The sequence below is a fragment of the Talaromyces atroroseus genome, assembly GCF_001907595.1.
Source record: "Talaromyces atroroseus strain IBT 11181 chromosome Unknown scaffold_7, whole genome shotgun sequence".
In the NCBI taxonomy this organism is placed as follows: domain Eukaryota; kingdom Fungi; phylum Ascomycota; class Eurotiomycetes; order Eurotiales; family Trichocomaceae; genus Talaromyces; species Talaromyces atroroseus.
In genome coordinates, this window is record NW_017971439.1 from 1,200,553 (window position 1) to 1,227,179 (window position 26,627).

A 26,627-nucleotide genomic window follows, 5' to 3' on the forward strand; every position below is an offset into this window, starting at 1 on the left:
CCCCGCCGCCATGCATGTATAGCGCATAATGCTAAGAAATGCGCGGGAGCAAACGTCGTATCCGGTTTGTTGATCGCTGCATGCGCTTGGGTGGCTACAGTAACTATATTGCACATGCATGCAAGCAAGCAAGCGAGCGAGCCAACTGCCACTCAGCGGCGGGGCGGCTGCATCGTCGTCGTCCTCACTATCAAAGTGTCCAGCACCGGCACCAAGTATAGCGAAATGATCCACAAACACCATATTTTGAACGTGGTCTTGTCCTCGCGCACGCACGCCGGCGCGCGCTCTGTCAGGCGCGCAGCAATCACGGCCGCCAATACAATCGAGGGGCCCGCACTGGCGGAGCTGCCAGCGCCAATTGCGCGCGCGGCGTTGAGCGACACCAGCGACACCGAGGTCACGATGCTGCGGCGTGCCCAGCGGTCTCCCCAAACGAGCGGGATGGTCTTGCGCTCTCGTTTGGCGTCGCCCACCTGGTCGTACAGGTCCATCGCGTGGATGCCCGTGGTCACCGCGCCCGCCACCAGCAGCAGCCACCGCAGAGCCAGCTCCGAGTATTGCAGCCGAAAGGTACCCAGCGCCGCCTGCACGGCGCCCAGGAGGAAGCTAATGTATCCGCCGGCGTTGATGCAGTTGCGGAACCACCACTGCTCGCCCATCTGCAGCTCGTTGTACGCAAACCCGAGCAGCTGAAGACTGATACTGGGGAGAATGCCCCCCGTGAGGCTACTGATGACCCACACCGTGGGCCAAAGTGCCATGTACAGCACCCTAGCCTGCGGTTGGCTGATCCTGCGAGACGCCAGTGGCCTCCACGGCTTGTTTTCGCGGTCTTCCGCTATCGACTCGTCCTGTAGCTGGTTTGATACATTAAAGAAAAGCAGGTTGATCCATACCCATGCCACTACGGCGTGCGTCCTCGCCGCAAGTTGGGTGTAAGCAATCGCCGGCCCAAACGGGCTGCCTGTGACCGCGATAAGTAGACTGCAGACCACGTTGGGGATCATGATGGAGAACATGTCATCTGCTGTGAAGAGCCAGAGCGAGGTGGCTACATGCAGTGCGTCCCGGAGGCTTGGTAACGTCCTTTTGATGGCGGCCATGTTGTGATAACGCAGGAAGACGCAGGCACGAGAATCAATCATACATATCAGATCATATCAGATCAGGGCAGGGCAGGGCATGCATGGCAGTTTTTTCCAGAAAATAAAGGGAAAAAAAAGGAAGAAAGGCCAGACAACAAACAAATATATATATATAGACACAAGGCAAGGAAGAGAAGGCAAAAAAATTTATCATCCGACATGGCCTTCTTCTATTTTTCTTTCTGGCTCTGATATTCTTAGCGTCCTTTGTTATTCAATACATGTGCGTAACACGGCCCCATAGGTTCTCTACAAATTACGAAAAGTCGTAACTTTAATCATACTCGAGTCCAGGTGTATATTAATGGGTCCGGTCGAGTACATTATTGTAGATAGCGCTCGCTCGGCAAGTTTCTGATGGTGGGCTGTGTGTGCTTATATTACTACGTGTTTATTCCATTCAGCACTTCACCCAATTTAGACTTCACTCCAATTCTGGCAATTCCTGAATATGCACTCTGTATCCACCACCGGTTCGCTTTAGCTGCTGCACTGATAGACGCTGACTCGCTCCCAACTTTCGGATTTCTCATCATCGTCTTCTTCTACCCCTCCCTCTATCTGCTAGGACAAACCTTGAAGAATTCACTCAGTCAATTGGACTATAGCACCGGACCAAGGGACCAATATATACTCTGGCAGTTCTTGCCAGACAGCACACTTATCTTTGCATGTCCTTTCAAACCCAAAAAGTCCTACCTTTCCTTTTTTCTTGCATCCCATCTATGCTGTCCTTTGGCCAAGCATGGATCAAACTATTCTGAAAATCGGCGCTTTTGAAGCCACCTACACTTGCAAAGCCATTGCTTTCCTCGTGGGAATCATAGCCCATCGTTCCATCTTCATCTACGGCGAATGGCACCTGAAGGCCGTCGCCGTGCTGCAAGCACACCTGGCCATCTGGGCAGTGATCCTGTTCCCAGCGTCCAGATACCTGGGTGCTGTGGGAGCTCTGCAGGAGGGCTCGCTTATAGCCCTTGCGTATGCAACTGGCCTGTTTGGGAGTATTTCCGTCTACCGGACCTTGTTCCACCCTCTCCGACACTACCCTGGACCCTTGCTGGCGCGCATGACTAAGCTGTGGCATGTCGTGCGGTGTCTGGACTCGAAGAACTATGTTGTGATGGAGGAGATGCATAAGAAGTACGGCGACTTTGTGCGCACTGGTATGTTCTTTCCTTAGTCTGTGCCTTGGAGAAAGAATAGATGCTAACCTGGATAGGCCCCAATGAACTCACCATCTTCCATCCCGACACCCTTGTCACTATCTACGAGGGAAACAGAAACCCCTTCACCAAGCCGGCGTGGTATGACAACCTCCGGCCTTACACCGGCTTGAATACACACCGGAGCAAGTATGTGCATGAGCACCGCCGACGAATCTGGGATTATGCCTTTTCCACCAAAGGTGAACACCCTTCTTACTCTTCCCCTTTTTTTTTTTTTTTTTTTTTTTTTTTTTTTTTTTTCCCCTTTCTGGGTGCCGTCCTATGAGAAGCTTCCTTCTAACAGATTACAACCTACAGCCCTGGCCTCTTACCAACCCAATGTCACCACCCATGCAGACTGTCTCGCGAACCTCATCGAGGAACAAGTGGGCAAACCCGTTGTTGTCAACCAATACTTCTACTGGTTTTCGTGGGATGTCATGGGCCAACTGGCATTTTCCAAGTCCTTTGGCATGCTTGAGGAAGGGAAATGGCATTATGCTATCAAGATGCTCCGTAAGGGATTGGAGCTTGTCGGTCCTTTCACGCCTGTACCATGGCTGACCCGTGTCGCTTTTGCGGTGCCCGTTCTGGACACTGTGCGCAACTTCTTGAAGATGGAGGATTGGTGTGCTAGACGGATGGATGAGCGGATTAGTGTAGGCTCTCTCTCTCTCTCTCTCTTCCTTTCTCCATATCTCGTGGGAACCATGATACTTAGTAACACTGGCTGACTGATAACAGGAAGGAATAAAAGACAGCGATGTACACCCACCTCAGGCTGACTACTTTATATATACGCACACATAACTAACATTCTGTAGGTATCAAGCTACCTTATCGGCTGGTCCGCCAAACATGACCGCCTCACCAAAGACCTGCACACCCTCTACGGCGACTCCATCGCTCTCATCATCGCCGGCAGCGACACCGTTGCCTACACTCTCGTCTACATATTCTACTACCTCGCCAAATTCCCCTCGGAGCTTGAGAAGCTGCGACAGGAGCAAAAGCAGGAAGGATTGACTGACATGCATGATTTCCGTAAACTGCAGGCCCTGCCGCATCTGAATGGCGTTATCAATGAGGTGTTGCGTCTGCATCCGGCCGTGCCCACCGGCGGGCTTCGCGAGACCCCGGCTGAAGGCTTTGAGATTGGGGGGAGATGGGTGCCGGGCAATACGCTGATTTGTGCGCCGCGGTGGACTATTTCGAGACGTAAGTATTTCTCTTTTGATCTTTCGTCTCTTCTTTCATATATCTGACTGACCTTTCAGTCGAATCATGCTTTGTCCAAGGAAACGACTTCATCCCCGAACGATGGTACAGCAAGCCCGAAATGATCCTCAACAAGAAAGCATTTGCCCCTTTCGCTCTTGGTAAGTCTTGCCCCTCTACGTCCGATAAAAGGAAAAAAAAAAAGGAAAAAAAACATAAAACGGTACAATACTAACAATACAGGCGCCTACTACTGCATCGGCAAAAACCTCGCATACATGGAAATGCAATACGTCGTCTCATCCCTGGTTTCCAAATTCGACGTCCGCTTTGCCCCCGGCGAAGATGGAAAGGGTGTCGTGGATGACATGGTAGATCAATTCACTGCAGCGCCGGGTCAGTTGCGTGTGGTCTTTGAGAAGCGCAAGGATGTTGTAGTTTGATTATACTGTAGAAGAATGAAATGAAACCTCACGAGTCTGGCTTTATTTGGAAGAAGGAAGGAAACTTTTTTTTTTGCCTTTTTTTTTTTTTTTTGGAATCAAATCATGGTATGATCCTTGTTTTATGGAAACGAACATATTCTTTACGCAGCGTGAATGGTCTATCAAGCGAGAAAGCAAGCAAGAGTTGGATTTTTTCTTTTTTTCTTTTTTCTTTTGGATTCTGGTTTGGCTTACACTTAGAGTGCTAGTTGATTCAGCAAATCTTTATGACAGATTATGACATATATTGTTTCACACGAGCTGTTACCTGAAGAGCGCATGTAATGAGTTTAGCAACTACATAACTGCCACCTTGGACAGTCAACTTTACGGAGTACCTATCTCGCCTGCCTCCATCCTTTGGCACAAAGACTGAGCGAGTCTTTTGTGATGAGATCATCAATTCCATTCACCAAATCGGAGCTATCCTAAAACAACAGCCGAGTTGGAATGTTTCAGAACTCAATAGTCTGACCGCTCTTTGATAGCATCGGCCCTATTAGGTGTGTAAGTCACCTCTCACAATGGGATGTTGTAGTTGGGTTTTCTTCTGGAGAAACGTTTCATTTTCTTTTTGTTTCGAGGATGTAGTGTAGGTATAGTTATGTTTCTGACTATCTGTGAAATGACTTGGGCAGGCTAGGAAGTTCATCTCTTACATTGATCCATTGTCTTAGTAGAGACTCTTATATGGCAGACAAATCATTAAATACCTGACGAACGAAAGCTACAAAATTCTGACACATTCTGTATACATACAACATTCGAAAACAAATCAAGCACATCGCTAGCTGTTGCAAATTTCCTCTGCTCTGGATTTGAAGCCTGGTGAGACTCATGACCAGGTAGCCCTTAAATTCCACCCCAATTCTAGATACAAAAGCTGCATGCAGAGAATAGCAGCAACAAGTCCTGAAAAGTATTAGCCAAACATTTACTGTCAAGGAAATGGAAAAGATGAAGGCACAGCGTACCAAGCATGTATATAACTTGAAAATTCCATGTTGATTTGTCGTCCGATGCCGACTCCTGGAGACCATATACGTCTTCTATCTCTGCGTTTGTTGGGATTTCTGGTGTTATTGTAATTCCATCACTCTTTTGCTCGTTAGGTGATGATGGTGTTGTTGTTGGTAGGTTTGTCATCATTCTGAGCCTCTTCTTCGTCGATCTCGACGATGGGAGCTGCTTCTTTGTCCGGCGATGGTGGATAGCAACATTCACACCTATGTTTCGCGAGATATTGGAAGAAACGATTCGTACCCTCGTCCGGATGCAGATAATCCAAATCCACTTGACGTTTCTGTTTCTCCAATGGAGGTGTTGCCAGACCCGGAGCTTTGGACCATTCACTCGAGATAAGTATTAGGCATTGTATTAGTGAATGCGACAAGAGTATGGAATAGTATCAATATGAGGGTCCAGAGTCTTGATTTAATTTCCATCTAACATACTCCAAATTTCCAATAAAAGCCACGAGGTGTAAAGGATTGCATGGATAGAACTTGAATGATTCTCGGTTAATGAATTTAAACCTGAACATTATACAACGGTAGTCATTTTCTTCGGCGTGCATTTCAACACATGCATCAAGTGTTGATTCTAGTCGACTTTCGAAAAAAAAAGAAAAAAAAAAAAAGGCTTGTTGCTGAGCCTATTTTCGAACCTAAATTTCATAATACTGCATGTCACTAAACTAAGCCATCGCGTTTTCAATGAGAATTCCTCGCGAGATTTGTCCCATAGACGTGTCAAAAACAGCCGATAGATGGCGCTGTCCACACAAAAGCCCTTTATACATTCTTCTCGCTCTTGAGGTTGGTAAGATTGCAAAAACTCTGGGACGGAGCGATGCGTAAAGTCGACTACCCATGTATTGGGTCGGCGTATATATGCATGGTCATGCTCTGTCGGTTCTAGCAAGCCCCTACAGCTCCCCTCAGCATCTTGCGTGCTTCTATGAGTCGATCTTCTGCAGACTTCTCTTCCTACTTCTTCATCAGCGCGGGTATTACACATTCATCCGGTAAATCTGTAAAACAATCGTCTATGAAGTAAGTAGCACCTAGCGGGAGCAAAAGATTGATATCCGCTTTCTTTCTATACTCGTTCCACCTTTGTAGAGTTGCAAATGTTCGATGGACTCGTAATCATCGATTGGGGTGATTGGACTGCAGAATGTGTCTGAACACGTTCTAAATCTCTGTTGGGACTTTATCAATCTCTCTTCTCATCATTTCGATATCCTCTCCGTCTTCGCGCAATTCGCGTAACTGTCCTATGACCAAAGTAACCCAGAGAAAGACACCCGCAGACTTATCAATGATGCTCTCCTTGAGTAAGTTGAGTTCTAGACATTGATCTTTGTCCAATCGCTTGATTTTGCCTTGTTCCATTGTCTGGGTCGCACTCTCTCAACAAGTTCCGGAGCGCCCTTAAGAGACTCGTAAAGTAGCGAGCGAAAAAGTCCTGTCCATGGCTTTTGAAGCCGTGAACCTGGTTTCTCAAAAAAAGGATAATAAGCTCATTGTTACCAGGCCATTCCGTTAATATTTCCTTGGTGCCATGATCTTGATAAAGCACCCTCGTCAATGTGGATTTTCCTGATCCTAGTTTGCCAGCGATATGAAAGATTCCATCACCCGATGAGAGCCAAGTATTCAAGGACTGACCTAGTTTTTCTCGATGAATATATCTCTCATCCGCATTCAATTTATCATCGAATATTCATTGATAGGTGCCCATGAGCGCCTGAGGAACGCTATCAAATCTTGTATTCATGTCTCCAAACTTAAGAGTCTTAAGAGTCGAGACGACCTTGTGACTGAGCATGGTATTATAAGTATCTTCTGAGATGTTCAGAAGATTCCTCAGCTTAAATAGAGCATCCGGAAATGATGATTCGTCCACCATTTGACGAAGTGCTCTGACGTGATCTTGCAGCTGTGCCATCCGCTTATCGTTGCTCTCGGAGGTGGTCTTTAACGCTGTTAAAGATCTTGATTTCAGAGCTTAAATCATGACTTAGCCAACGAGTATTCACAACTAGTAAAGCTGGAACAAAATGCGAGTGACAAACCTTGTGGTCTTAACCAGGTGTAGGTGCAATTGTTGTTGGCACTCGGCCAGTTGTTCTCGAAGTTCTTTCCTCTTCTTGTAATGCACAACCGTTCTGAATGAACTGGACACGGCATAAAGTAATGATTTCGAATCCTGAGGTTTCGTCTTATCTAAGTGATGGATTATTTCCTGCGCCAACTTCCTGCAATTGCATGCAAGTTCAACGATGACCTTATCTTCTTTGGAAGTTAAGAGGACCTTATTAGAGGTGATAAGATTGTTCGAAAACTTTTCCATTCTCTCTGCCATTAACTTGTGCGCGAGCGCACTCTCAGTGAGTCCCGAGGCTGATTTGTAAACTTCTCGTGCATCTCTGAATAAGTTCCACCCGAGATCAATAAAGCCTATGATGTTGGAGAGAAGGCCAATGGCCGTCACAGGATCCATTGCTGTTTTTCTTTTTGCTGAAGAGTTTTGAAAAGAAAATGGACGTTGTAATCTGGTCAGAAACGTAAAAATAATCGCAAGTGATTTTGGTCAGTCAAGGTAGCGAATTTAGCAAGATTTGGTTGGCAGACACCCAATTCGTGCAAGGTGTGGCAGCGCCGGTTATACATGTATGTGGTATCCTGCAAGCTGCCGAAGAGCGAATACTGTCGCAATATTTCCTTGAACAAGCTGTATCACAAGGCTGGGACTGGCGTGAAGGAATTCCTCTTCTTCCCCTTCTGCTCTCTGCCATCCTCAAGGCAATATTAATCGGCTCAATGATACCAGTATCTCAAAGTATCAGCAGCCAGCTTTAAAATGCCTTCGTTGGCCCCGGGTCCAAGTTTTTGCTCCCATCCTTTCTCTGATTCCCCCTTTTTCAGACGACCCAGTGTTGCAGTTACGTCCGGTGTGGTATGACAATTGTGATACACTTGTATCAGCTTCAGAGGAGAGAAAGAGGAAATGCTCATTTTTTCTAGAATTATGTTTCACATTGTCATTTCACCAGTCGGGAACTTGCAGACTGTCAATTTGCACCCAAAATTGGTAGGCTTGCCTGATAATGGCCGCGCGGCGTTCTGGATGGTCTGCATTCACACATATATACGATGTAAGACTCGTTTGACATAATGGTCTTGCATTATGAGTCAATGATAGAAGTTTTGAGGAGATAAAAATCAGTGGAAAACATTGACGTGCTCAGATGCCATGATTGCTATCTGATTTTTGGCAGGCACGACCAAGTCGGTGGGCCAGAAAATCACATGCCCTTGATAGCCCTAATTTGACCTCACTCAGTCGTGAACCTAGAAATCTACTATGTGGATATATTTCTTATTAATTTTCTCAAGAAAGCGACCTCCTTCGCTGAATGTTCATGGGTTTAATCTGTTCTACAAACAAACAAAATGCAAATATGCAAATATAAGCAGCCGTTCAGACAGATCCCCGTGACTACTTCCCAGCAGCCCTGACACGCGTATGGAATGAGCACGGCAGGCCGTTCGCCATAGACTTCGGAAAGGGGAGCCCATAAAAGAGGACCTAAGCCGACTCCAAAGAGAAATAGAGATAAGCCCAAGGTCCCAGTTTCCTATCCGATATAAAATCGATCAACAACTTCAAAATTATGGGTGGGAACCTAGATGGGTATAAATATTATAAAGTAAGCATTAGGGGGTGTTTGCGGTCGACATACACTGAACTCGTCCAAGCCGCGCCTACAAATCACGAGTAAATTAAGTCACAGTTAAAGAAGGTAGGAAATCTGAGCAAGGCGTAGCATACCCATAGATCCGTTTATTAGCGTTGTAGCAGAACTTTTGGTGAACCTTCCAGTTCACTGGGCGATATGTGTCATCCAGACCATCGAACTTGACAAGGCAGTCACTGTTCGTTTTGAAATGCGAAAGTGGATTATCAAAGCCATCACGATTTGGGGCTTGTGTATTCAACTTCTCTTCTTCAATGCTGGCTAATTGTATCGTTAAGCTAGTAGCGTGCATCTCGACGGGAATTGGTGAAAAGTTTTGTGCCATCATCGGTTCTGTTCGACCAGAAGTATGTATGTAGTGTTACGGGCGAGTAGTGATACCGTGAATGATGTATTCATGCTTGAGATTTTAGAATGAAAAAAAAGAGAAAAAACAAAAAAAAACAAAACTTTTCTGTCACCTCCAATAGTGGGAAATAAAAATATGTCTTTAACCACGTAGAAAGTAACTGACTCGGAGGTGAATCCGAATTCAGTCAAGAAGCACATGCCAACAAGCCTAATCAGAACATGGATAAAAGGGAGTAACGTTAGTATAATTAGTCCGAGAAGACCTGCTCGGATGTAAAAACCGAGAAAATGCAATTTTCAAAATGTAACCACGTATGACTTCTTTTGGAGAATCTCCGTTGTCCGGGCTGCGAGCAGAGAAACAATTCGGACAAGACCAGAGGTGCTTTCATATTAGGAAGCAGGGTCCGACTCCGAGCGGCCTTGAAAGTATATCTAGAGTCGTCATCAGAATAGACATTCCGAGATATGCAGAGGGATCATCGTCACATGGGCCCAAGAGAATTTTAGAGAAGGACGGCTATTTCCGCTTTTCTGGTCTTTAGAGGCTCGAATAAATGTTTGGTTTGCAGAAGAGTGCTTTCCAAGGCTCTGCCATTCAAAAATAATTCAAAATAGCTAATAATCTACTTCTGAACTCCGTGAAATGCTGGATGCAAGGGCACCACACTTTCGTATACCGCAGAAAATGGCCATCACGGGATAGTTAAGCCCCCTGATAAAATATTTTAGCTTGATTTCACCAATAATGAGCATAATTCAGAAAATTTTCGCGTGTAAAGTGGCATAGAAGTAACTGTCGTTAATCTGATATAACTAGTTTATGGAAGTTATTTTGAAGTAGCCAATGATCTGTCTTTCCACAGGCGGGTGTAGCGGGTAGAGCGGAGCGACCCACTGGTGGCTGTTGATAGTTGGACAAGCTTAGAAAGTATGTCCGACGAGCTCATCCTCGAAGAGCTTATCTCCGACGTTGACTGAATCATTGTCGAGGTTGTTCTGGAATATTGAGCAACTGCCGAGATGAAGACTTTTGCTTTTTTTCTTGCTCCAGTATTCATTTATGAACCTAGGAGAACCCTACACCAGCTCGCAAATTACCTATTTGACGAATACTATAGTGAACTTTCAACATGTCCTCCCATCCCCCTGCAGCCTGTTGCTATCAAGGCGTTAAGCATGACGGCAAGACTACCGGAAGCTTTTCGACGCTAAATGGCGTTGAAATTTACATCAGCTACCCAGCCAACAAGTCCGTGGACTATGCTGTGCTATTGTACGAGCATTCCCAATCGTTTGTGTTGATTCATATATGGAAGACATATTTTTGACCAAGTAACATAGCCTCACTGATATTATTGGCTACCGGTTCACCAACGCACAACTGCTTGCTGACCAGTTCGCTGCTAATGGCTACTTCGTCATGATGCCTGATCTGTTCTGTGGTGATCCTGTCCCGCTGAACCGGCCAGATGGCTTCAATATGCAAGAATGGAAGAAGGGCCACGGGCCTTTAGCCATTGACCCCATTGTTGACGTTTGCTTGGCTGGATTGCGGAACAAGTACGGCTGCAAGGTAAGACTTACCATGAAACTTCGAATTTGCCGGCTTTCTTCCCCATTTGGATTGGAGAAAGCTATCTAGGTTGAGAAACTGATTGTGTGTGTTGCTACGTCAGAAAATTGGAGCTGTGGGCTACTGCTTTGGCGCAAAATACGTCGTTCGTCATCTCCACCCAGACAAGGGTGAAATTGATGTTGGCTATCTCGCCCATCCGTCATTTGTCACTCCCGACGAGTTGAAATCAATCAAGGGCCCGCTGGCCATCTCTGCTGCCGAGAATGATCACATATTCCCAGCAGAGAAACGCCATGAGTCGGAGGACATCTTAAAGACGTTGGGTATACCCTACCAGATCAATTATTACGGCGGTGTTGAACATGGCTTTGCTGTCAGGGGCAGTCTGAACAGGCGCTCTGTGCAGTTTGCCAAGGAGAGTGCCTTCATGCAGGCCGTTCAATGGTTCAAGGAGCACTTTGGAAACTAGATGTATGCGTATTTGGAAAACAATCTAATGCTTCTTTCCTATTCAATACAAGTTTCCTAGGCTTTATGAGACATTCCAGGTTATAGTTCTACTAGGATATGTACTAGTTAAAGATGTTTGCGTTGTTGAATGTTCATCATATTGGCCTCAAGAAAATCGAGGTGGTCCTTTGGTAGAACCATTTGGGGTAGGCAGCCAAATAATGCCCAGGGAAATCTCTTAAACATGATTGATCAATGCGAATAGACAAAAAAAAATGGCACGTCATGTAAAAGGCTTATCATCTTCCTTGTGGAATGCTTCAAATTAGGGTTAAGCCGTGCCAAATTTGGTAAACAACGCCGAGCTTGTATGAGCCAAATCTTCTACCCAATCGATTGGGCGTCCGAAGGCATGTTGGCGGTATATGTCTATAATGCTATCAAGACATTCAAAAGAGACTAGGGGAAAGTCCGAAACTCCGACCTCGGATATAAGCTACTTTCAAAGGCGTAAGTCGGTTGACGTCGCCCGGTTAATGAGATAACCACACTCAAACTCCCAATTCTTGTATCAACTGATTCCTCTTTAATTTCTCCTACAAAAATCTCTGTGGCCGTTTCCCTTTAGTATTTTCAAACTCAGCTGAAGAATAAATCGAAAAATGGCAACCAAGCTTCCCCTCACATTTGCCTGTGGGCCTTATGATCGAATGGAGTCGCTGGCGAAAGGAGATGTGCGGCCAGCTGGAATTGATTTGAACTACATCTCAATTGACCACCCCAGAGATACCTTTGACCGCATGATAGGCGGTATGGAATTTGATGTATCAGAGATGTCATCTTCCGAATACATTTGCCGATATGCAAGTGGAGACAGGGATCTAGTTGCCATTCCAGTCTTTCCACTCAGAAGTTTTCGCCATAACTTCATAGCCGTTAATACGGATATTATCAAAAAGCCATCCGATCTCAATGGTAAACGCATCGGTGTACAGCTGTATACCATGACTGCCGCTGTGTGGATAAGAGGTATTCTTGCGAATGCCGGCGTTGATCTTTCCACCATTACATGGATAGAGGGTGCCATTGAAAAACCTGGCCCTCACGGAGAAGCAAATCCCAAACCTCTACTGCGTCCCATAAAACGGATTCCAAATGAAAACCCTTCAAAATCACTCAGCCAGCTACTTGAGGACGGCGAAATTGCAGCCACTATTGGAGCCCAGTTGCCTCCATGTTTGGGGAAAGCCAGAAATGTTCACCGGCTGTTCCCAAATGTCCGCCAGACAGAAAAGGAATACTACCGAGAAACCGGCATTTTTCCCATTATGCACGTTGTTGTTCTCAAGAAGGAACTTGTTGACAAGTATCCATTTATTTCTACCAGTCTGTTCAACGCTATGAACGACTCTAAAGATATCGCAATGCGTCGACTAAGATTTAGCGGAGGCTCTCGTTATATGCTGCCGTTTATGCAATCGAATATCCAGGAGATTGATGAGTTGTTTGGGGGTGATCCCTGGCCGTACGGCTTGGAGGCAAATCGGAAGACATTGGAAGCTCTGGTATCTTTCCTATATGACCAAGCGATGATACCTCGCAAAGTTCCATTGGAGGAGCTCTTCGCGCATACCTGTGGCCATAACATTAAGACTGTATAATTTATCTAAGCCTCCTAAGGAATTGCTGGTAAAGCTCCGAACTTGGCCAGATTTGATCTTGATGTTGTTATTCTCTTGCCGTAGACGCTGACACGAAATGGGAAGAAAGATTTATACAAATTTAAAGCCATCAAATTTCTTGTAAATCGCCCGTAATGAATCAATCGTCATTGAGATATTTCTCATAGACATCCCCATAAAATTTTCTTCCGACATCTCGATGCGACCTAATCTTAATTCTCAGCTGAGACTCCCCCCAAGTATCATACTTCCCTTTCAAAAACGGAGAATCGATATCTGCCCCTTGCTCATTGCTCTCTTGAGTCTTTTGCTCTTGTCGTAATTTCCAAAAATGTTCTCTCAGCCTCCCCACAGCCTCTTCCTTTGTCAAATTACCCCTAACCCCCTGAAAGAACGGTATACTATACCTCTCACTAACCTGCCCAGACGGGATCACCACACGATGGACAGTTGCCTTGCACATCCCATTCGTAACAACTTCAAACGCCTGTCCTATATTAACCACAAAGGTGCCTGGAATATTTGGTACGTCGATCCACCGTCCCTCACGATTTAGTGCCTGTAACCCTTTGACTGATGGTGGTGATGCCTGGAGGAGAAATGTCCACCAACCGGAGGAGTCTTTGTGTGGGCCAACACCTTGCTCTTCTTTATCGCCTGCAGAAGAAGAGACAGGGTAGTGAACGAGCTTGAGACGATGCTGCTCAGATAAGAATTGAGAGAAGACCTCTTGAGGAAGCGTGAGGGCTTCAGCAACGAGTTTGAGAAATCGCTCGCTCAGAGCTGTTAACTCCGAGAGGTATCTCTCGACTACTGGTCTGAGTTCAGGGTACTCAGACGGCCACTACTCATTATTTGAAAGATTTAGTAGGCGCAGGCAGAATAGCGTAATAACGAGAAAAAGTACCTGGTTAGGTCCCTTCAATCTCTCATACAATGGCAATCCATTCTCTGCTGTCCATGTCTCATCCAACTCAGTCGCGTATTCGACCTGTTCCCTACGATCTATTCTACCAGCAGTAGTCTCGGCGCCAACACTACTATACCCCAAGAAATGCGGGGAATTATGCAGTGCAATTTCCTCCTTGGTTTTCTCAGTCAATATCAATGGCGAGAAGAGTTTTGGTAGTGCATCCACTAAATCTGATATCACAGCAGAAGGGACATCGTGGTTGGTGATGTAGAGGAATCCGACTGAGGTAAGAGCGTGGTAGAGCTTGTTTAAAAGATCTTTATTGTCGGTAGGAGAGGAAGAATAAGCAAGAGAAAGGTCTAGAATGGGGATTGAAGTGAATGATGAAGAAGCCATTTCCTGGTGCTTTGATTGATTTTTTTTTTTTGAGAGGTATAGTAAGAGTTAAGCTGATGCGGGGAGGTTGATTGACGGAGATAATCCCGATTGCGTGATGAAGCTTAGGTAGATAGATAGTATTAATGCACCTTGTAAATTCATGAAAAAGTCAATTCCGTGTATTTTACACAAAATCAATGTCAAACTTCGTTAATACGTTGTATGCGGCGCAAAATGCATTTTCGTATTTCCCACGTCAAAAACAGCAACCACGTTGTGCAGGAACACATCTCCGAGAATATAAAATCCATCTGGATAGAGATTCTTATCTACAGAGAACCCACGAGTTATACTAGTCGCACATATGCCATAACCAGCGTCTACCAACATATCGGCGGGATCCATATAAAAGTGTTTCCCTTCGATGATCACTCCGAATTGGGGGGCTGTGGCATTGCATGAAGTCACGTAGACGTCGTATGATGGAACATAGGCTGCTGGGGGGTTACTAGAAATGCGAAAGACCATGATTAGTACTTGAATTTACTAATTACGTGCTTGCATGGGCAGATACTCACAATGCAGCGTTGATTTTATCCGCAACAGCAGTTGGAAAACGATTGAGATATGTGCCAGTGTCAACGACTGCTAAGAAAGACTCATTGGTATACTTCTTTCCGTTCAATGTATAACCTGGAGTCTGGATCGAGTAGAAAGGGCGCGTCTTCCCCTTCGTCCCAAAGGGAATGGGCAACATCTCGGTAGTCACAAAATCCTCCTCAAAATGCACAGGTGGGAGCCCTCCCAACGCAAGGTAGCCTCCAGCGTCTCCTCGCTGAAGAGCTACGCTAAAGAGAGGATCAATCTGTCCAGTCTTATTGTATAAGGATTCAAACACGGGCATGTATAGATTGGGCACGTCAGAACCAGGAGCAAAAGCCTCTGTTAACCCACGATTGCCAACACCTACAACGCCGCTGAGAACATTGTCGCCTGCCCAGTATCCATCATTGACGAGTGCGACTTGTTGATTCTCAATGTTGAGCCCGGCAATAGAAACATCGGCATATCCCATTGGACCTGTGGGGTTCTCGTTATTGCCGTAGTATATGCTTAGAGTCTCATCCAAGCCCTCGTTGAGTAGGGCATCGCCCATATAAGGCTGCCCAATTCTACACTGGGATGTGGGCACCGACGTCCCATTTTCAGCCCTGCATTTGAAATCTTCAGCAAACATCCAGGTGTCGGAGCTACCGGTGTCGAGGAGCAGATAGCGCGGTATGCCGTTGAATTTGACTTCGATTGCATACTGGAGATTGGAATTGGTAGGACGGATTAGGGTGCTGTTGGATTCGTGTGGTTTGTAACCTCTTTTTGACCGAGCCTGGGGACTCCCACGATGAACTTTCGATATCTCAACATGATACGGTGAACGGCCTATGTTGAGAGAAGTTGAGCTCCGTTTATTTTTGTTCCGTGTCGGGATAGTGAGGGATGAGACGAGCTCTAGGAAGAGGGCAAGATGGACGAAACGAGCAAGCATTTTTGTGATGTCTCTTGTAAGATGCAACGAATATGAATAGAACTCAAGTAAAATAATGTAAATGTCTACGACGTATCTGCGATTCTCAATTCGTATCAATTCCACCATTCTGCCAGGGAACTTCTATGTCTTTATATATGCATATTCCGGGTATGACAACATCCCCAGGCCGAGCGCGAATTAGTCTCGTTCTGGAATCATACAGCGCTTATAGAAAGCCTAAATATATGCCTGGAATCAAAAGTCTCGCAAAACTAACAGTTCCGATGTGCGAAACTTCAAGCTGATGGATGATCTTCGTAGGAGGCTGATGCTGCTAACCTGATTTAGCGATATGTAGCGCTCTGCTCAGCGCAAGCCTCGATATGACATCAGGCCAAGAAACACGTTGTCTTTTGATTTTGATGAGTAGGTTCGTATTTGAAGGGGGCTGAATTTTGAATTCACTGGTGAAATGGCATGCCAGCTAATATGCAACTCATTGAATAGCCACCGCCCGGAAATTGCTCGGCGATAGGCCAATGGAGGCTCAATTTTAGGAAGTCGCCCCAAGAAAACTAGTGCCCAATACTAGATAGATATAGATAGTGGAAAGGATGATATTGACTTTTTGGGGTATCTCAATTATATTAAGGCCTGACAGTAGTGCTGCTCTAATTCCGCGGTGTGTGCTGATCTCACGATCTATATAGTATGACGATTGACTGCTCATACACTTCGTAGACAGATATCCAAATAATGACTCGCTAGCAACTACTACCAGGCTTGTTTTTGTTAATTTATTCAGTGGGCTGTGCCGCTAGCAGATCCCTGTGCAAAGTAGATTCGCAGTCGGCCAATGCCGTTGAAGCGACATCAACTAGTTATGCACCCCGCCGTGATATCAGAGTCCTGGCGTGCAGATGGAGAAAATTGGAATGAAAACAAAAAGAGAAGCAGAAAAAATATGCATTACACGTGCCATGCCAGTTTTGTGCGAATGGTCTGCCGTAGTGTCTATCTATTGATCGCGCATGTTTGTTTACTAGAATCGGGCTACTTTAACATGTCAAAGAGAACCTCTAAAGAGACAAAATGAACACAAATTTTGCCTTAATTGGCATATACCTTGTAGCCCATGCATATGGCACAGCAAACCCAGGTCCAACCGCATGTACAAACCTAACAAATTCCCTGGGTGTTGAAAAAGTCATCAGCAATCCGCTCAACCTGCAGTATCTCGCCAGCACAGAAGATTACTGGAACGCGCTGCAAAGTGACTACAAGCCCTCTTGCATTATTTATCCTAAATCTTCACAGGATGTATCAGTTGCACTGCAATCCATCCGTGCCTCTGGAAGTCGCTTTGCAATCAAGGCGGGCGGTCATAACACCAACAACTTCTTCTCGTCTGTCGACCAGGGAGTTCTGATTGATCTGAGTTCCCTGAACGCAATTTCGTATGATCCTACTACCACACTCGCGATATACCAGCCTGGTAGCACTTATGGCGATCTTTATGATTACTACGCCCAGTTCAATCGCACTGTGCTCGGTCCTACACTCGGGGGCGTTGGTACGGGTGCTGGTCTAGGCGGTGGTTTGAGCTATTTATCACCCCAGTATGGCATGGCTTGCGATGATTTCCGTGAGCTAGAGGTCGTATTACCCAGTGGAGAGATCGTCAATGCATCATCCGAATCTTATCCCGACCTCTTCTTTGGCCTGCGTGGCGGCGGCGGGAACGCGTATGGAGTTGTCACCAAATACACCGTTCAGAGTCGACCAGTTGGAGAATTCTATGCTGGGAACCTTATATATCTGTTTGAGCAGAGCGATGCTGTGGCTGATGCTATCCGGGACTTTATGCAGTACAATCCAGATCCAAAAGCAAGTATCATTGCAACATATCTGAAGCTACCAACGCCGGATCTAGACTTGAACCTTGACGAGGCAATTCTCATGTTTCTCGTCTATGATGGACTTGATCCCGGTGACGTATTCAACAATTTCACAAGTATCCCTTATCTATTGAATACCATGTCCGCGAAGACATACCCAGAAGTAATCAACATGCCTATACCATACCTCGCCCAACTAAGCCGCGGGGACAACGTATTCCGCGTCGGTGTCCACCAAGTCACGGACAATAGCTATAAAGCTGCATTGAATGCCTGGCGCAATTGGGCTGAGACCAACAAAGGCAGATACGAACTTCTTACATTCGACTTTGAACCGGTCCCCGAGAGCCTGACGGAAGCTAGCAATGCCCAAAACGGAGGCAATGCGATGCAAATGCCTGCTGGACCATGGTACTGGATTAGTTATATCCTTGAAACACCTCCTTTTATGTCTCAGGTTGATTATGATGCGGTGCAGACTAGTTTTAAGGAGATGGTGGACTCTGTGGGTAATGCTGATGGATTGCCGTTGTTCATTAACGATGCCAGTGCTGATCAGAATCCCTTGTCGACATTTTCAACGTTTGCTGAGTTGCAGCAGATCAAGAACAAATATGATCCCGACGGCTTTTTTACTGGAAAAACAGGGGGTTGGTCTTTTGCGTGATTGATCTGGTCCCTTGTACGGCAGTTGGTGGCTTCTAATGTGTAATAATTGATTCTATATGAAATGATCCTAAATACCTACATGTCTGTACTCAAATGATTTCGCCATTCACATTCCTCGCATTTTTCCATGTAACATCAATGCCCCTATTCCCAGTGAGGTCGGTTGTGGCTTTCGTTTAATCTAGATTTGTGCTCGAATCTGTATGTCCTCATACAATTACAATTATAGGGCTATACCTAGATATTGCATTGGCTGTTTCACATAGTGTCCTCTTCTCTTTAACTCAATATTCCAACCAGGCAGGGCTTTCCGCAATGTCAGCTCGGGAGGTTGACTATCAGGAAGTAGCATTTAGCGATGATTCTGGCGGTTCTTTCCTAACCTCAAATACTGAAAGAGTAGAATCTCTCTGTTTTTTCTCTCTCTTCTTCTTCTTCTCTTCTCCTCTCCACTTCTTTCTAACTACCAGCTATCTCTCTCAACACCAATATCTTTGTTTTTTGTCTCTCAAAGAACAATCTTTCGAAATTTAGATCTTAGCTCTACGTGTCTCTTCCTCTTGCACAAACGAGATGACCAAAATGACCCGCCGCATGGTTTTCGTTGCTTCCCTCGCCTTGGTGACAATTTCCAAAGCCGGCGCCACTATGCATGACGAGACACGTTCTGTTCATACCAAAACCATCAATGCCTGGGGGTACTTCAACTCATATAATTGACGTTTGACACCTTCTAATTATAATCTAGGTATCTCGGCCTAGTTGCTGGCGAAATTTTCACTCTTGCCGCGGCAATCATCATAATCATGCTGGCATACGTATTATCCTACAGAATGTACGCATCGGATTAATTCAACGGTCAAACTGAAACATAATACGAAGTACTGATTGATCAGATCTAGTGCGTTTGGAAACTGGACATGGCGGCGAGAAACCCCCGCGGAGACGGAGCTAAGTGCAAGGGGAAGACAGGCTGAGGAGTGTGTATGATCGAGCAATAGGGCAAATAAGAGAAACGACAAAGGGACGTGGATGATGAAGAGCATTATGTATAATTTCCAGGTATATACAATACGGATTTCGAATGATTTGAAGCACCAATCATGGGAGCAGGTTGGATACATGTCTTCATCGCGCATACACACCATAGGCACGGCAGTGTGATCACTAAATTGATTGCTCTGCTCGTGATAAACGTGAACCCATTGTAAAAAGCTGAGGTTATTACAAGCTACTTTACTAGCTTCAGCATCTAGAACGCACAGAGATTGAAAAAGATCTGGTACACTTTAAAATGCCACCATGTTTCTATCCAGTTTTATCTGAGAGGAAAGAATACTTCACCGCTCGACTCGATATAGAAAACCATCCATGGGTAGCACTGATGTGCCTAACGTGGTTATCCGCATTTCACTCCAAGTTTTGCGCATCGTTCCAATCCATTATAGGATGCGTTATCTTGGAACAGACGACTGAAGCCCTAATCTATCAGTAAGGGTTGGTTAGGGTTAAAGGGAGCCCACTATCAATACAAGGCTAAAAGATTTCTCCTTAAAGGACTGATACCCAGAAACTTAGGTACTCAAATCCCATGTATATGCTGAGCCAGTCGCATTTCCTGCGATTGATTGTCACAACAAACATTATCAATAGTCTTTGAATGACTCATTAACCACCTTATGGTATAGTAGGAGCAAAATTCTCGCAGTGCATGTTTATATATTTATGATAAATGCTAAAACCCCAAGTTTCATAGCTATCAACTTGTATTACCGAAAGTAGGGCATAGACGACACCCGTCGGTTCAGGGCAAACTTCATCACGTGCGATATGCAATTATCCTGATAGGCATTGAATGAACTACAAGAATAGAGTATTTGTTTCTCCGATGTGTGATAGCTGTAATCGACGTCAAAATATCCAGAAAATTCCATTACATGCATGTATCATCTCAAACCATGGCTCACTAGGCTGGAAGAAATAGTATCAACGCCCCATCTAGTTGGCCAGTGTCTACTTGAGATTCTCTTTGTTAGTTGAGCTAAAATATTCCAATCTAATGAGAAGAGAGCTTGGTCAGGAGAAGTTCTGCTGAACATAGTCTATTGACAGGAATGGGATATCTTCTGTTAGTAATGGGAGGATCATAGTCCTTTCTAATACAGCAGAGACTGTTGTGTAGGTGACTTACAGATAAAAGACAACCCACCGCAGCGTAGATAAGCAGATCTACTTTACTAAAAGGCTGTGCGAATATAATACCCAAATGAAGCCTAACTACACTTGAAATAGCAACACATTTCCCCCAGAGACCAGAACACCAACAGCAGGGAATACGATCAAAAATAGCTATCTATTATCGTACAAAAGGTCAATATACACAATAATGCACATAGACAGACGCTTTCAAATTGCAAAGTAAATCCAGCCCGTGGCATGCTATTTCCCTCCATCAATTATAGAGTTTCGTGGCTCGGATTTATGAGACGCCGTCTCAATCGAGCCCCCACATCAGTAGAAGGCATATAGGTATTGGCAGAAATCCTATGACTCGGAATTTTGAACTCGCTCTTGTTCTCCGAGTGACTTGCTGGTTCAATATCCCATAGAGAAATTATTGCTGCTGTGATCAACAAGACTTGCCTTTCGGTGAGCTGACTGAAAGTCTTATCCCCAGCAAACGGTAAAACATTTTTCCAATCAAAAGAAGATGATTGTTCTGATTTGTCTTTGCTGCTGCTGTCGTTGTCTGGGTTCGAAACAAGGAAGCGCTCGGGATTGAAGGACTTGGGATCAGGATAGTATGTGGGATCGATGTGATGAGCGCCACTAGCTAAGCCTAGAATGTCTCCTTTGAAGAACTTGTAGGATCGCGGTTGTTTCCCGCTACCACGAAGAGTCGCGTCTTCGTCTGATTCTGCCAGGTCTAGATTGACGGTGAGTTGCCGATATGAGATTGGATTCGAATCTAGTCGTATCGTCTCAGCATACGTTGCTTTTAATAATGGACAGCTTGTAAACAGCTTCCCAGCGTCGATGGAGATTCTCGGCGGCTCCACGAATGGCAGCCCTGTTTCTTTTGGATCGGAACGGATAACTTGCACATGTGGCGCGATTTCTGCTCGCACATTAGATAGCAGGTCTGGATCGGAAAATACACGGATAAGATTCCAAAAGATAAGTTTTGAAGAATCCATTGTTATTTTCCACAGTAACCAGCTGTCCAGTCGATTGCCGAGCGAGGATGAGATTCCTGATGTTCTCCAAAATCGCATTCGCTTCTGCATCAGCTCCGAGACGTCGTCCAAATCTCGGAACTCCAAGGGAGCATTCCGGCCATCTTCCAGGGCTGAAAATGAGGCTTGAATCACTGAAATGGTCTTTTGCACGCGGTCCCGAGCTGCGTATGCGCTCGAAATGCCAGGCGAAGGGATCCAGCGTGGAGCTCCAGCTATCAACGGCACGTACCCACAATCCCACCTCCACAAGTCATCTAGAATCTCAGGATGAAAGTCTAAAAGTGCTTGGCCCATAAAAACATTGGTGATTATATAGGTAGCAAAGCTTCTTGTCAGTGCAAAGAGGTTGACTCGACAGCTTATCGAGTCGCTGTTGCCCCCAGTACTGCTATCGACGTCTTCTAATGTAACAACACCATTGCGTTCCCAGACGCTTTGGTCGACGATGCTACGGTTGAAAGTGACAAAGTCCGATGTCTCTCTCTCCAAAACTCGAGTCAAAGCTAAGGATAGCTTTGCTAGGTATTGTTCTTCAGTCAGAGGTAACAGTGTACGATTGATTGATACTAGAGCCTGCGGTGACAGCTTGCGGAATGCTCCAGGATCACCAACAAAGTTCTCCATGACTCTCTTGAAATATACGCCAGAACGAGTTTCGCTTGAGCGGAGAAGGGTGCGAACCATATCAGGAGAATACACAAAATGCTGCGTGTGCAGCCCCATTTGCAGTGCCACAACAGGTTCTTTCATAGTCTTCCTACACAAATAATATTAGTGCTACCGCTTAGGCTGCTTCTGTGGAGAAAAGTCTCGGACATACTTAGCTTTGAGCAAAAAGTCTCGATGATCCCACAGGTATGACAATGCGTGTCCCAGTATTGGGATCCAGTATGGAAGCTTGCGTACACGATGCGGCTCACCGCCCCCTGATTCCTGCGGTTTACTCTGCAACCCAGTGATGGTCCGGGTTGAGAGACATGAGAACACAAGGATGGCGAGTAGTATGAATAGGGAGTAGTCCTCTGCATTATCCTTCACGAACTGGATCACATTGTGCGGTAACGAGACATAGAATTCCTTCTCCATGTTGATGAATAGCACGACCGACTCTTCAAATATAGCTTCGTTATATCTCCAGCTTTGGTGTTGTTAGCGCTGGTACCCTAGGTAGCGTTCCGAGTCGCCCTTCAACAGCAGAACAGAGACGGAAGGGGGATATTTGTGTCGATATTTTAAACATCCATCATGCAAACTCTTCAACTAGTTGGTCATAGAACGCAGCTGAAGCAACTAAGCGCGAATCATAATATAGCTGGCAGATGAGAGGTCATGCATGCAGTGTAGAAAAGACGTAACTAGACGCTGATGTGGAAAAAAGGCGGCTAAGCCTGAAAGCTAAGGCGTTAAAGCTAACCGGATTGGGTCTCAGCCAGGGCAATTGATAATCCGAGCCTAGGGTGTCAGTGGCCGCGTGGCGCCGATTTCCCGCTGTATCTACGGTCCGAGCCTAGCGTCTGTCATCCTCTGGGTCCGATGTGATCAATAAGTCTCTACCCCGGAGTCGCGATTTTTTGTGGCGGTATCCATTCGTTCAATCGCGACATGTTGTTTTTGGACAGCAAACTGTTTTTAAACGGTGTGGTGCTTGTCCTGTATTAATAGTAGTTTGTATACATATAGACTTCGTGCACGATATCCTTTTTGCCTCTCTAGCCGGAGTCTTCGCTTGAATCTTGGTAAGATCTTCTTCGCTCCACTGGTCACCATCGTCACCCTTGGGAATTCCGATCATTTACTTGGGCCACCTTTTTGCTCGTGGCCTCTACCCATTGTATGTGGCTATCATCAAGCGGAGAAATACGCTCAGCATCAGTTGGACATTTTGAGTCTTTGACTCAGGAGTTGATGTAGAGATGAATGAGTTGTTCGGGGAAGGTTTGTGTTCAAACTTCGAAGGTGGAAATTGCCTAAATAGCCCCAGGCATATCCTGTGCACACGTGGTGTAGGCTAATTGGATACACGATAATATGTCGAAAATGGCGCGAGGCCTCGCTTGGAAGGGATTGAACGGGCCCAATCCTGGTGCAGAAAAATACTAAAATTGGGTCTTAGACAGCAATAAAAACTTGACCGCAAAGGCGTGTACAGTCTAGAGGTCTAGAGTGGTAAAAAATAGGCAGTAAAGGTGATAAAGTGCTGGGGAGGCAGATGCACAACATACAATGTGTCTATAATTTGAACATGATATTCTGAAGCATCTGGGGATTGTTTTTACTCCTCTAGAACACACGTAAGAAACGACTCACCGGATGTGAGCTAAAGCAAAGGGCAAGCTCATTCACGAAAAGAAGCCGTAGTATCGAGCATTGGCGAGAATGTGTTAGCGACCGACTATGCGAGAACTAGAGACGAAAGTAGAAGGAAAGAAACACCGCCTCCCACACGTAGGGAAGATGTTTTTACCTACGCCTGGGTGGGCGCCATGGTCTTTTACTCGTCTTCTTCTTTCAGGTCTTCCAACTTTCGTTTCTTGAATTCTTGTGTAATAACTCCCTCCATCTCTTCTTCGGTCTGCTCTGAGATGAGGGCGCTCCCAAAGGGGTTCTGCCAGAGATGATGATTTCGAGTATCGTCTGATTGTTTTCAGCACCATATAGAAGTGCAATAGCGAATAATTGTTGCTCCTTCAACACACATATGCTGGCAAGTGAGTCAAGGCTGTCTGGCAGCATATTCCCACGGTTCTGCTTCTTTAGATAGCGGCGTTCGCCTTTCTAGAGCATGGTTCTCCATCATTCTTTGGCTCATCAGGCTAGTGAAGGCCAAAATAGTATGAACGTCGACTTCTGAGACGACAGCATCTTCCTCAGCCTGGGCTCGATTCATTCTTGCTTGTCAGAGACCTTCTTGTCTCGGCATGTCGTCCATCTCCAAGCCAGGCAGCGGCGGCGGTAGTTGGTTGTAAGAGGGAATATTGACTATTATTGGGGGCGCCAATTATGAGGCAGAAGATGTGTGTATTGTCTAACCTAGGAAGGCCTCACGAGGAGGAGATATCTCGTCATGAGGTCCACTACATAACCTAATCGGGAACCGCAGGCAACTACATCGAGGGTCTCAACAACTATTAAGCCACCAAAAAGGGACAATTCTGTCTTATCTTTTTTGACGTAGGCAGCACACATCTCAAGCAAAGGTGCAGAAGTTTTCTAGAACTAAATATAATATCCAAATCAGATGACCGAGACAATTCAAAGCCCCCTGGGATTCGTCAAAGCTTTTTTGCCATAGGTATTTGATAGTATATCCAATAAGCGATTTCTTCAAAGAATAGTTACTGGTCTTTATATATTGTATTACCATGCTTTGAGTGCTTCTGAGCAATTTCCTTAGTATCCTGCATCATAGTATGTGCTATGAACACACTTCGTATATAGTTTTTACTATGCTGGCCTTGGACAGTCAGGGGATGGCAAATGCCTCCATGGAGTAATACTTATTCTGTGAACATAGCCAACTATTGGGACTCCATCTAGTTCTCTGTTGGGCCTGAAGTTTCTTTCCATTCAGATAGGTGATACTCACACAATTATCCTGTCAATCACTGTAGCTACAGGGGATTTGAGTGGCTGGGATAGTCACAATGCCGTTTTGGAACAATTTCATCTAATAGCAGGATTCAAGGGGGAAAGAAGAAAAAAACCTCCCTGCTAGGGAATAAGACATCATGATGACACTTTGACAAGATTATTCGGAATAAACCCCAATGAACAAAGCCTGGAAGATGTTGCGTGGTATCCCGTTCTACTCAAAGTAGGTAGAGTAACAATGCAAACGCGACTTCCTATGAAGCAAATACATTCATAATCATTGTGTCCCGCGATAATGAATGTTTGCCAGGATGCTTGCTTCCAATACAACCGACGACCTTTATCAACACTGTTGCCTTTGTGGAGGATGTTTGTTTACTGTGAAAGTAGTGTCTATGGATATGGACAAAATTGAAGGGTTAGTCGTTCTCTTTACTGTACCTACTTTTCTTTAAAAGCATTGACTTCCTCCTCATCTTCTCTCATTCCACAGTGCTCCTCTAGAAATTATTTGATGATGTTGTTTCCCTACCTTCATCGCATCCTTGATCAGCTTATTGACGCTGCTTCAGAGATTTCCTCATAGCATATGCTACTTTTACATGGTCCAACAACATACTTCGAGACCAAAATGCCCACCTTTTCCAAAACTATTAGTGTCATTAACGTGATCCTCCTCGTCCTCGAAGTCATGGGTATCCTGCCGCTGTCCCGGAATCCAAAGCTTGACGAAAAATTTGACGAAGAACTGGTCGAAAAACTTACGCATTTGCAAGCATCGTTAGAGGACATTATCAGCTTCCTCAAACCGCTGGAAGGCATCACACAGAGAGGTGTGTCAGCCCAGGGAACACAACAAAATCCTCCACAAGAGACCCCCCAAATCACTGCGAACATGACTACGAAAAATGCATCTTCCCAGAATTAGTCATAGCCAGCCTTTGTCAACGGCGATATGCCGCAGGTAGCAAATGAAGTTAGTGTAGTCTGGTCAGGAGGACCAGGAGTCGTGGTGTTGGACAATTTGGCGGCTTGCACATGGTTTCACGGATGATTTGCGGTTTCATTTCATGTCTTCATGTATTGAATCAATGAATATTTGTTCAATTGACCGGAATCATTTCAATAAGCCATAAGTTTGTCAATAGCGTAGTATAACATTGTTCATGGCTAGAACTAGGTAAGCGTTTTTTGCACACGGCTTTGGATCCTAGCTTGTGCCCTGTCTTGAACATACACTTGTCTAGTTATTTATGCCTTAACTAGATACTCATTAGTATATTTTGTGTTTACAAAGAAAGAGTGACAGACTGGGATAATATGGTAACTACCTAGATAATTATATTTAATTTTATACGCATAGAAATAAGTCTTCAGATAGGTGTCTGAATAAGCTAATTCAGCTACCTAAGAAGTCCTATGTATATAGCTACATATGGTCGGATGTGACCACTAGCACCAGTAGTTGGATGTAGGGTCAAGTCTGTAATTACCCTACTTAGGTAACTAGTAACAACCTAACATATAT

The 26,627-nt window shown here is 45.2% G+C and overlaps 11 protein-coding genes across 11 annotated transcripts; 6 read left to right on the top strand and 5 right to left on the bottom strand.

Moving 5' to 3' along the window:
- Positions 1 to 152: 152 nt before the first annotated feature.
- UA08_05856 (hypothetical protein) lies at positions 153 to 1,106 on the bottom strand (the record flags this gene model as incomplete). The annotated part of the gene is made up of 1 exon (XM_020268171.1): positions 153 to 1,106. The coding sequence occupies one exon, from the start codon at positions 1,104 to 1,106 to the stop codon at positions 153 to 155; it is 954 nt and encodes a 317-aa protein (XP_020119189.1).
- Positions 1,107 to 1,893: 787 nt separating this feature from the next.
- On the top strand, positions 1,894 to 4,017 carry UA08_05857 (hypothetical protein; the record flags this gene model as incomplete). Its single annotated transcript, XM_020268174.1, has 6 exons — positions 1,894 to 2,314; positions 2,371 to 2,503; positions 2,661 to 3,015; positions 3,181 to 3,574; positions 3,634 to 3,735; positions 3,818 to 4,017. 6 exons carry the CDS (start codon positions 1,894 to 1,896, stop codon positions 4,015 to 4,017), a joined length of 1,605 nt encoding a protein of 534 aa, XP_020118915.1.
- A 2,769-nt stretch (positions 4,018 to 6,786) lies between these two features.
- Positions 6,787 to 7,566, bottom strand: UA08_05858 (hypothetical protein; the record flags this gene model as incomplete). Its single annotated transcript, XM_020268175.1, has 2 exons — positions 6,787 to 7,057; positions 7,139 to 7,566. The coding sequence occupies 2 exons, from the start codon at positions 7,564 to 7,566 to the stop codon at positions 6,787 to 6,789; spliced, it is 699 nt and encodes a 232-aa protein (XP_020118950.1).
- A 1,138-nt stretch (positions 7,567 to 8,704) lies between these two features.
- UA08_05859 (hypothetical protein) lies at positions 8,705 to 9,149 on the bottom strand (the record flags this gene model as incomplete). Its single annotated transcript, XM_020268176.1, has 3 exons — positions 8,705 to 8,752; positions 8,810 to 8,831; positions 8,899 to 9,149. The coding sequence occupies 3 exons, from the start codon at positions 9,147 to 9,149 to the stop codon at positions 8,705 to 8,707; spliced, it is 321 nt and encodes a 106-aa protein (XP_020118968.1).
- Positions 9,150 to 10,308: 1,159 nt separating this feature from the next.
- Positions 10,309 to 11,223, top strand: UA08_05860 (hypothetical protein; the record flags this gene model as incomplete). The annotated part of the gene is made up of 3 exons (XM_020268177.1): positions 10,309 to 10,451; positions 10,520 to 10,751; positions 10,855 to 11,223. 3 exons carry the CDS (start codon positions 10,309 to 10,311, stop codon positions 11,221 to 11,223), a joined length of 744 nt encoding a protein of 247 aa, XP_020118916.1.
- Positions 11,224 to 11,866: 643 nt separating this feature from the next.
- Positions 11,867 to 12,865, top strand: UA08_05861 (hypothetical protein; the record flags this gene model as incomplete). Its single annotated transcript, XM_020268178.1, has 1 exon — positions 11,867 to 12,865. One exon carries the CDS (start codon positions 11,867 to 11,869, stop codon positions 12,863 to 12,865), a length of 999 nt encoding a protein of 332 aa, XP_020118917.1.
- A 160-nt stretch (positions 12,866 to 13,025) lies between these two features.
- On the bottom strand, positions 13,026 to 15,720 carry UA08_05862 (hypothetical protein; the record flags this gene model as incomplete). Its single annotated transcript, XM_020268179.1, has 5 exons — positions 13,026 to 13,271; positions 13,305 to 13,730; positions 13,794 to 14,116; positions 14,522 to 14,685; positions 14,756 to 15,720. The coding sequence occupies 5 exons, from the start codon at positions 15,718 to 15,720 to the stop codon at positions 13,026 to 13,028; spliced, it is 2,124 nt and encodes a 707-aa protein (XP_020118918.1).
- Positions 15,721 to 16,794: 1,074 nt separating this feature from the next.
- On the top strand, positions 16,795 to 18,267 carry UA08_05863 (hypothetical protein; the record flags this gene model as incomplete). The annotated part of the gene is made up of 1 exon (XM_020268180.1): positions 16,795 to 18,267. One exon carries the CDS (start codon positions 16,795 to 16,797, stop codon positions 18,265 to 18,267), a length of 1,473 nt encoding a protein of 490 aa, XP_020118970.1.
- A 584-nt stretch (positions 18,268 to 18,851) lies between these two features.
- On the top strand, positions 18,852 to 19,259 carry UA08_05864 (hypothetical protein; the record flags this gene model as incomplete). The annotated part of the gene is made up of 3 exons (XM_020268181.1): positions 18,852 to 18,967; positions 19,018 to 19,104; positions 19,172 to 19,259. 3 exons carry the CDS (start codon positions 18,852 to 18,854, stop codon positions 19,257 to 19,259), a joined length of 291 nt encoding a protein of 96 aa, XP_020118919.1.
- A 1,466-nt stretch (positions 19,260 to 20,725) lies between these two features.
- UA08_05865 (hypothetical protein) lies at positions 20,726 to 22,594 on the bottom strand (the record flags this gene model as incomplete). Its single annotated transcript, XM_020268182.1, has 2 exons — positions 20,726 to 22,265; positions 22,329 to 22,594. 2 exons carry the CDS (start codon positions 22,592 to 22,594, stop codon positions 20,726 to 20,728), a joined length of 1,806 nt encoding a protein of 601 aa, XP_020118886.1.
- Positions 22,595 to 25,730: 3,136 nt separating this feature from the next.
- Positions 25,731 to 26,027, top strand: UA08_05866 (hypothetical protein; the record flags this gene model as incomplete). The annotated part of the gene is made up of 1 exon (XM_020268183.1): positions 25,731 to 26,027. One exon carries the CDS (start codon positions 25,731 to 25,733, stop codon positions 26,025 to 26,027), a length of 297 nt encoding a protein of 98 aa, XP_020118887.1.
- Between the last annotated feature and the right edge of the window lie 600 nt (positions 26,028 to 26,627).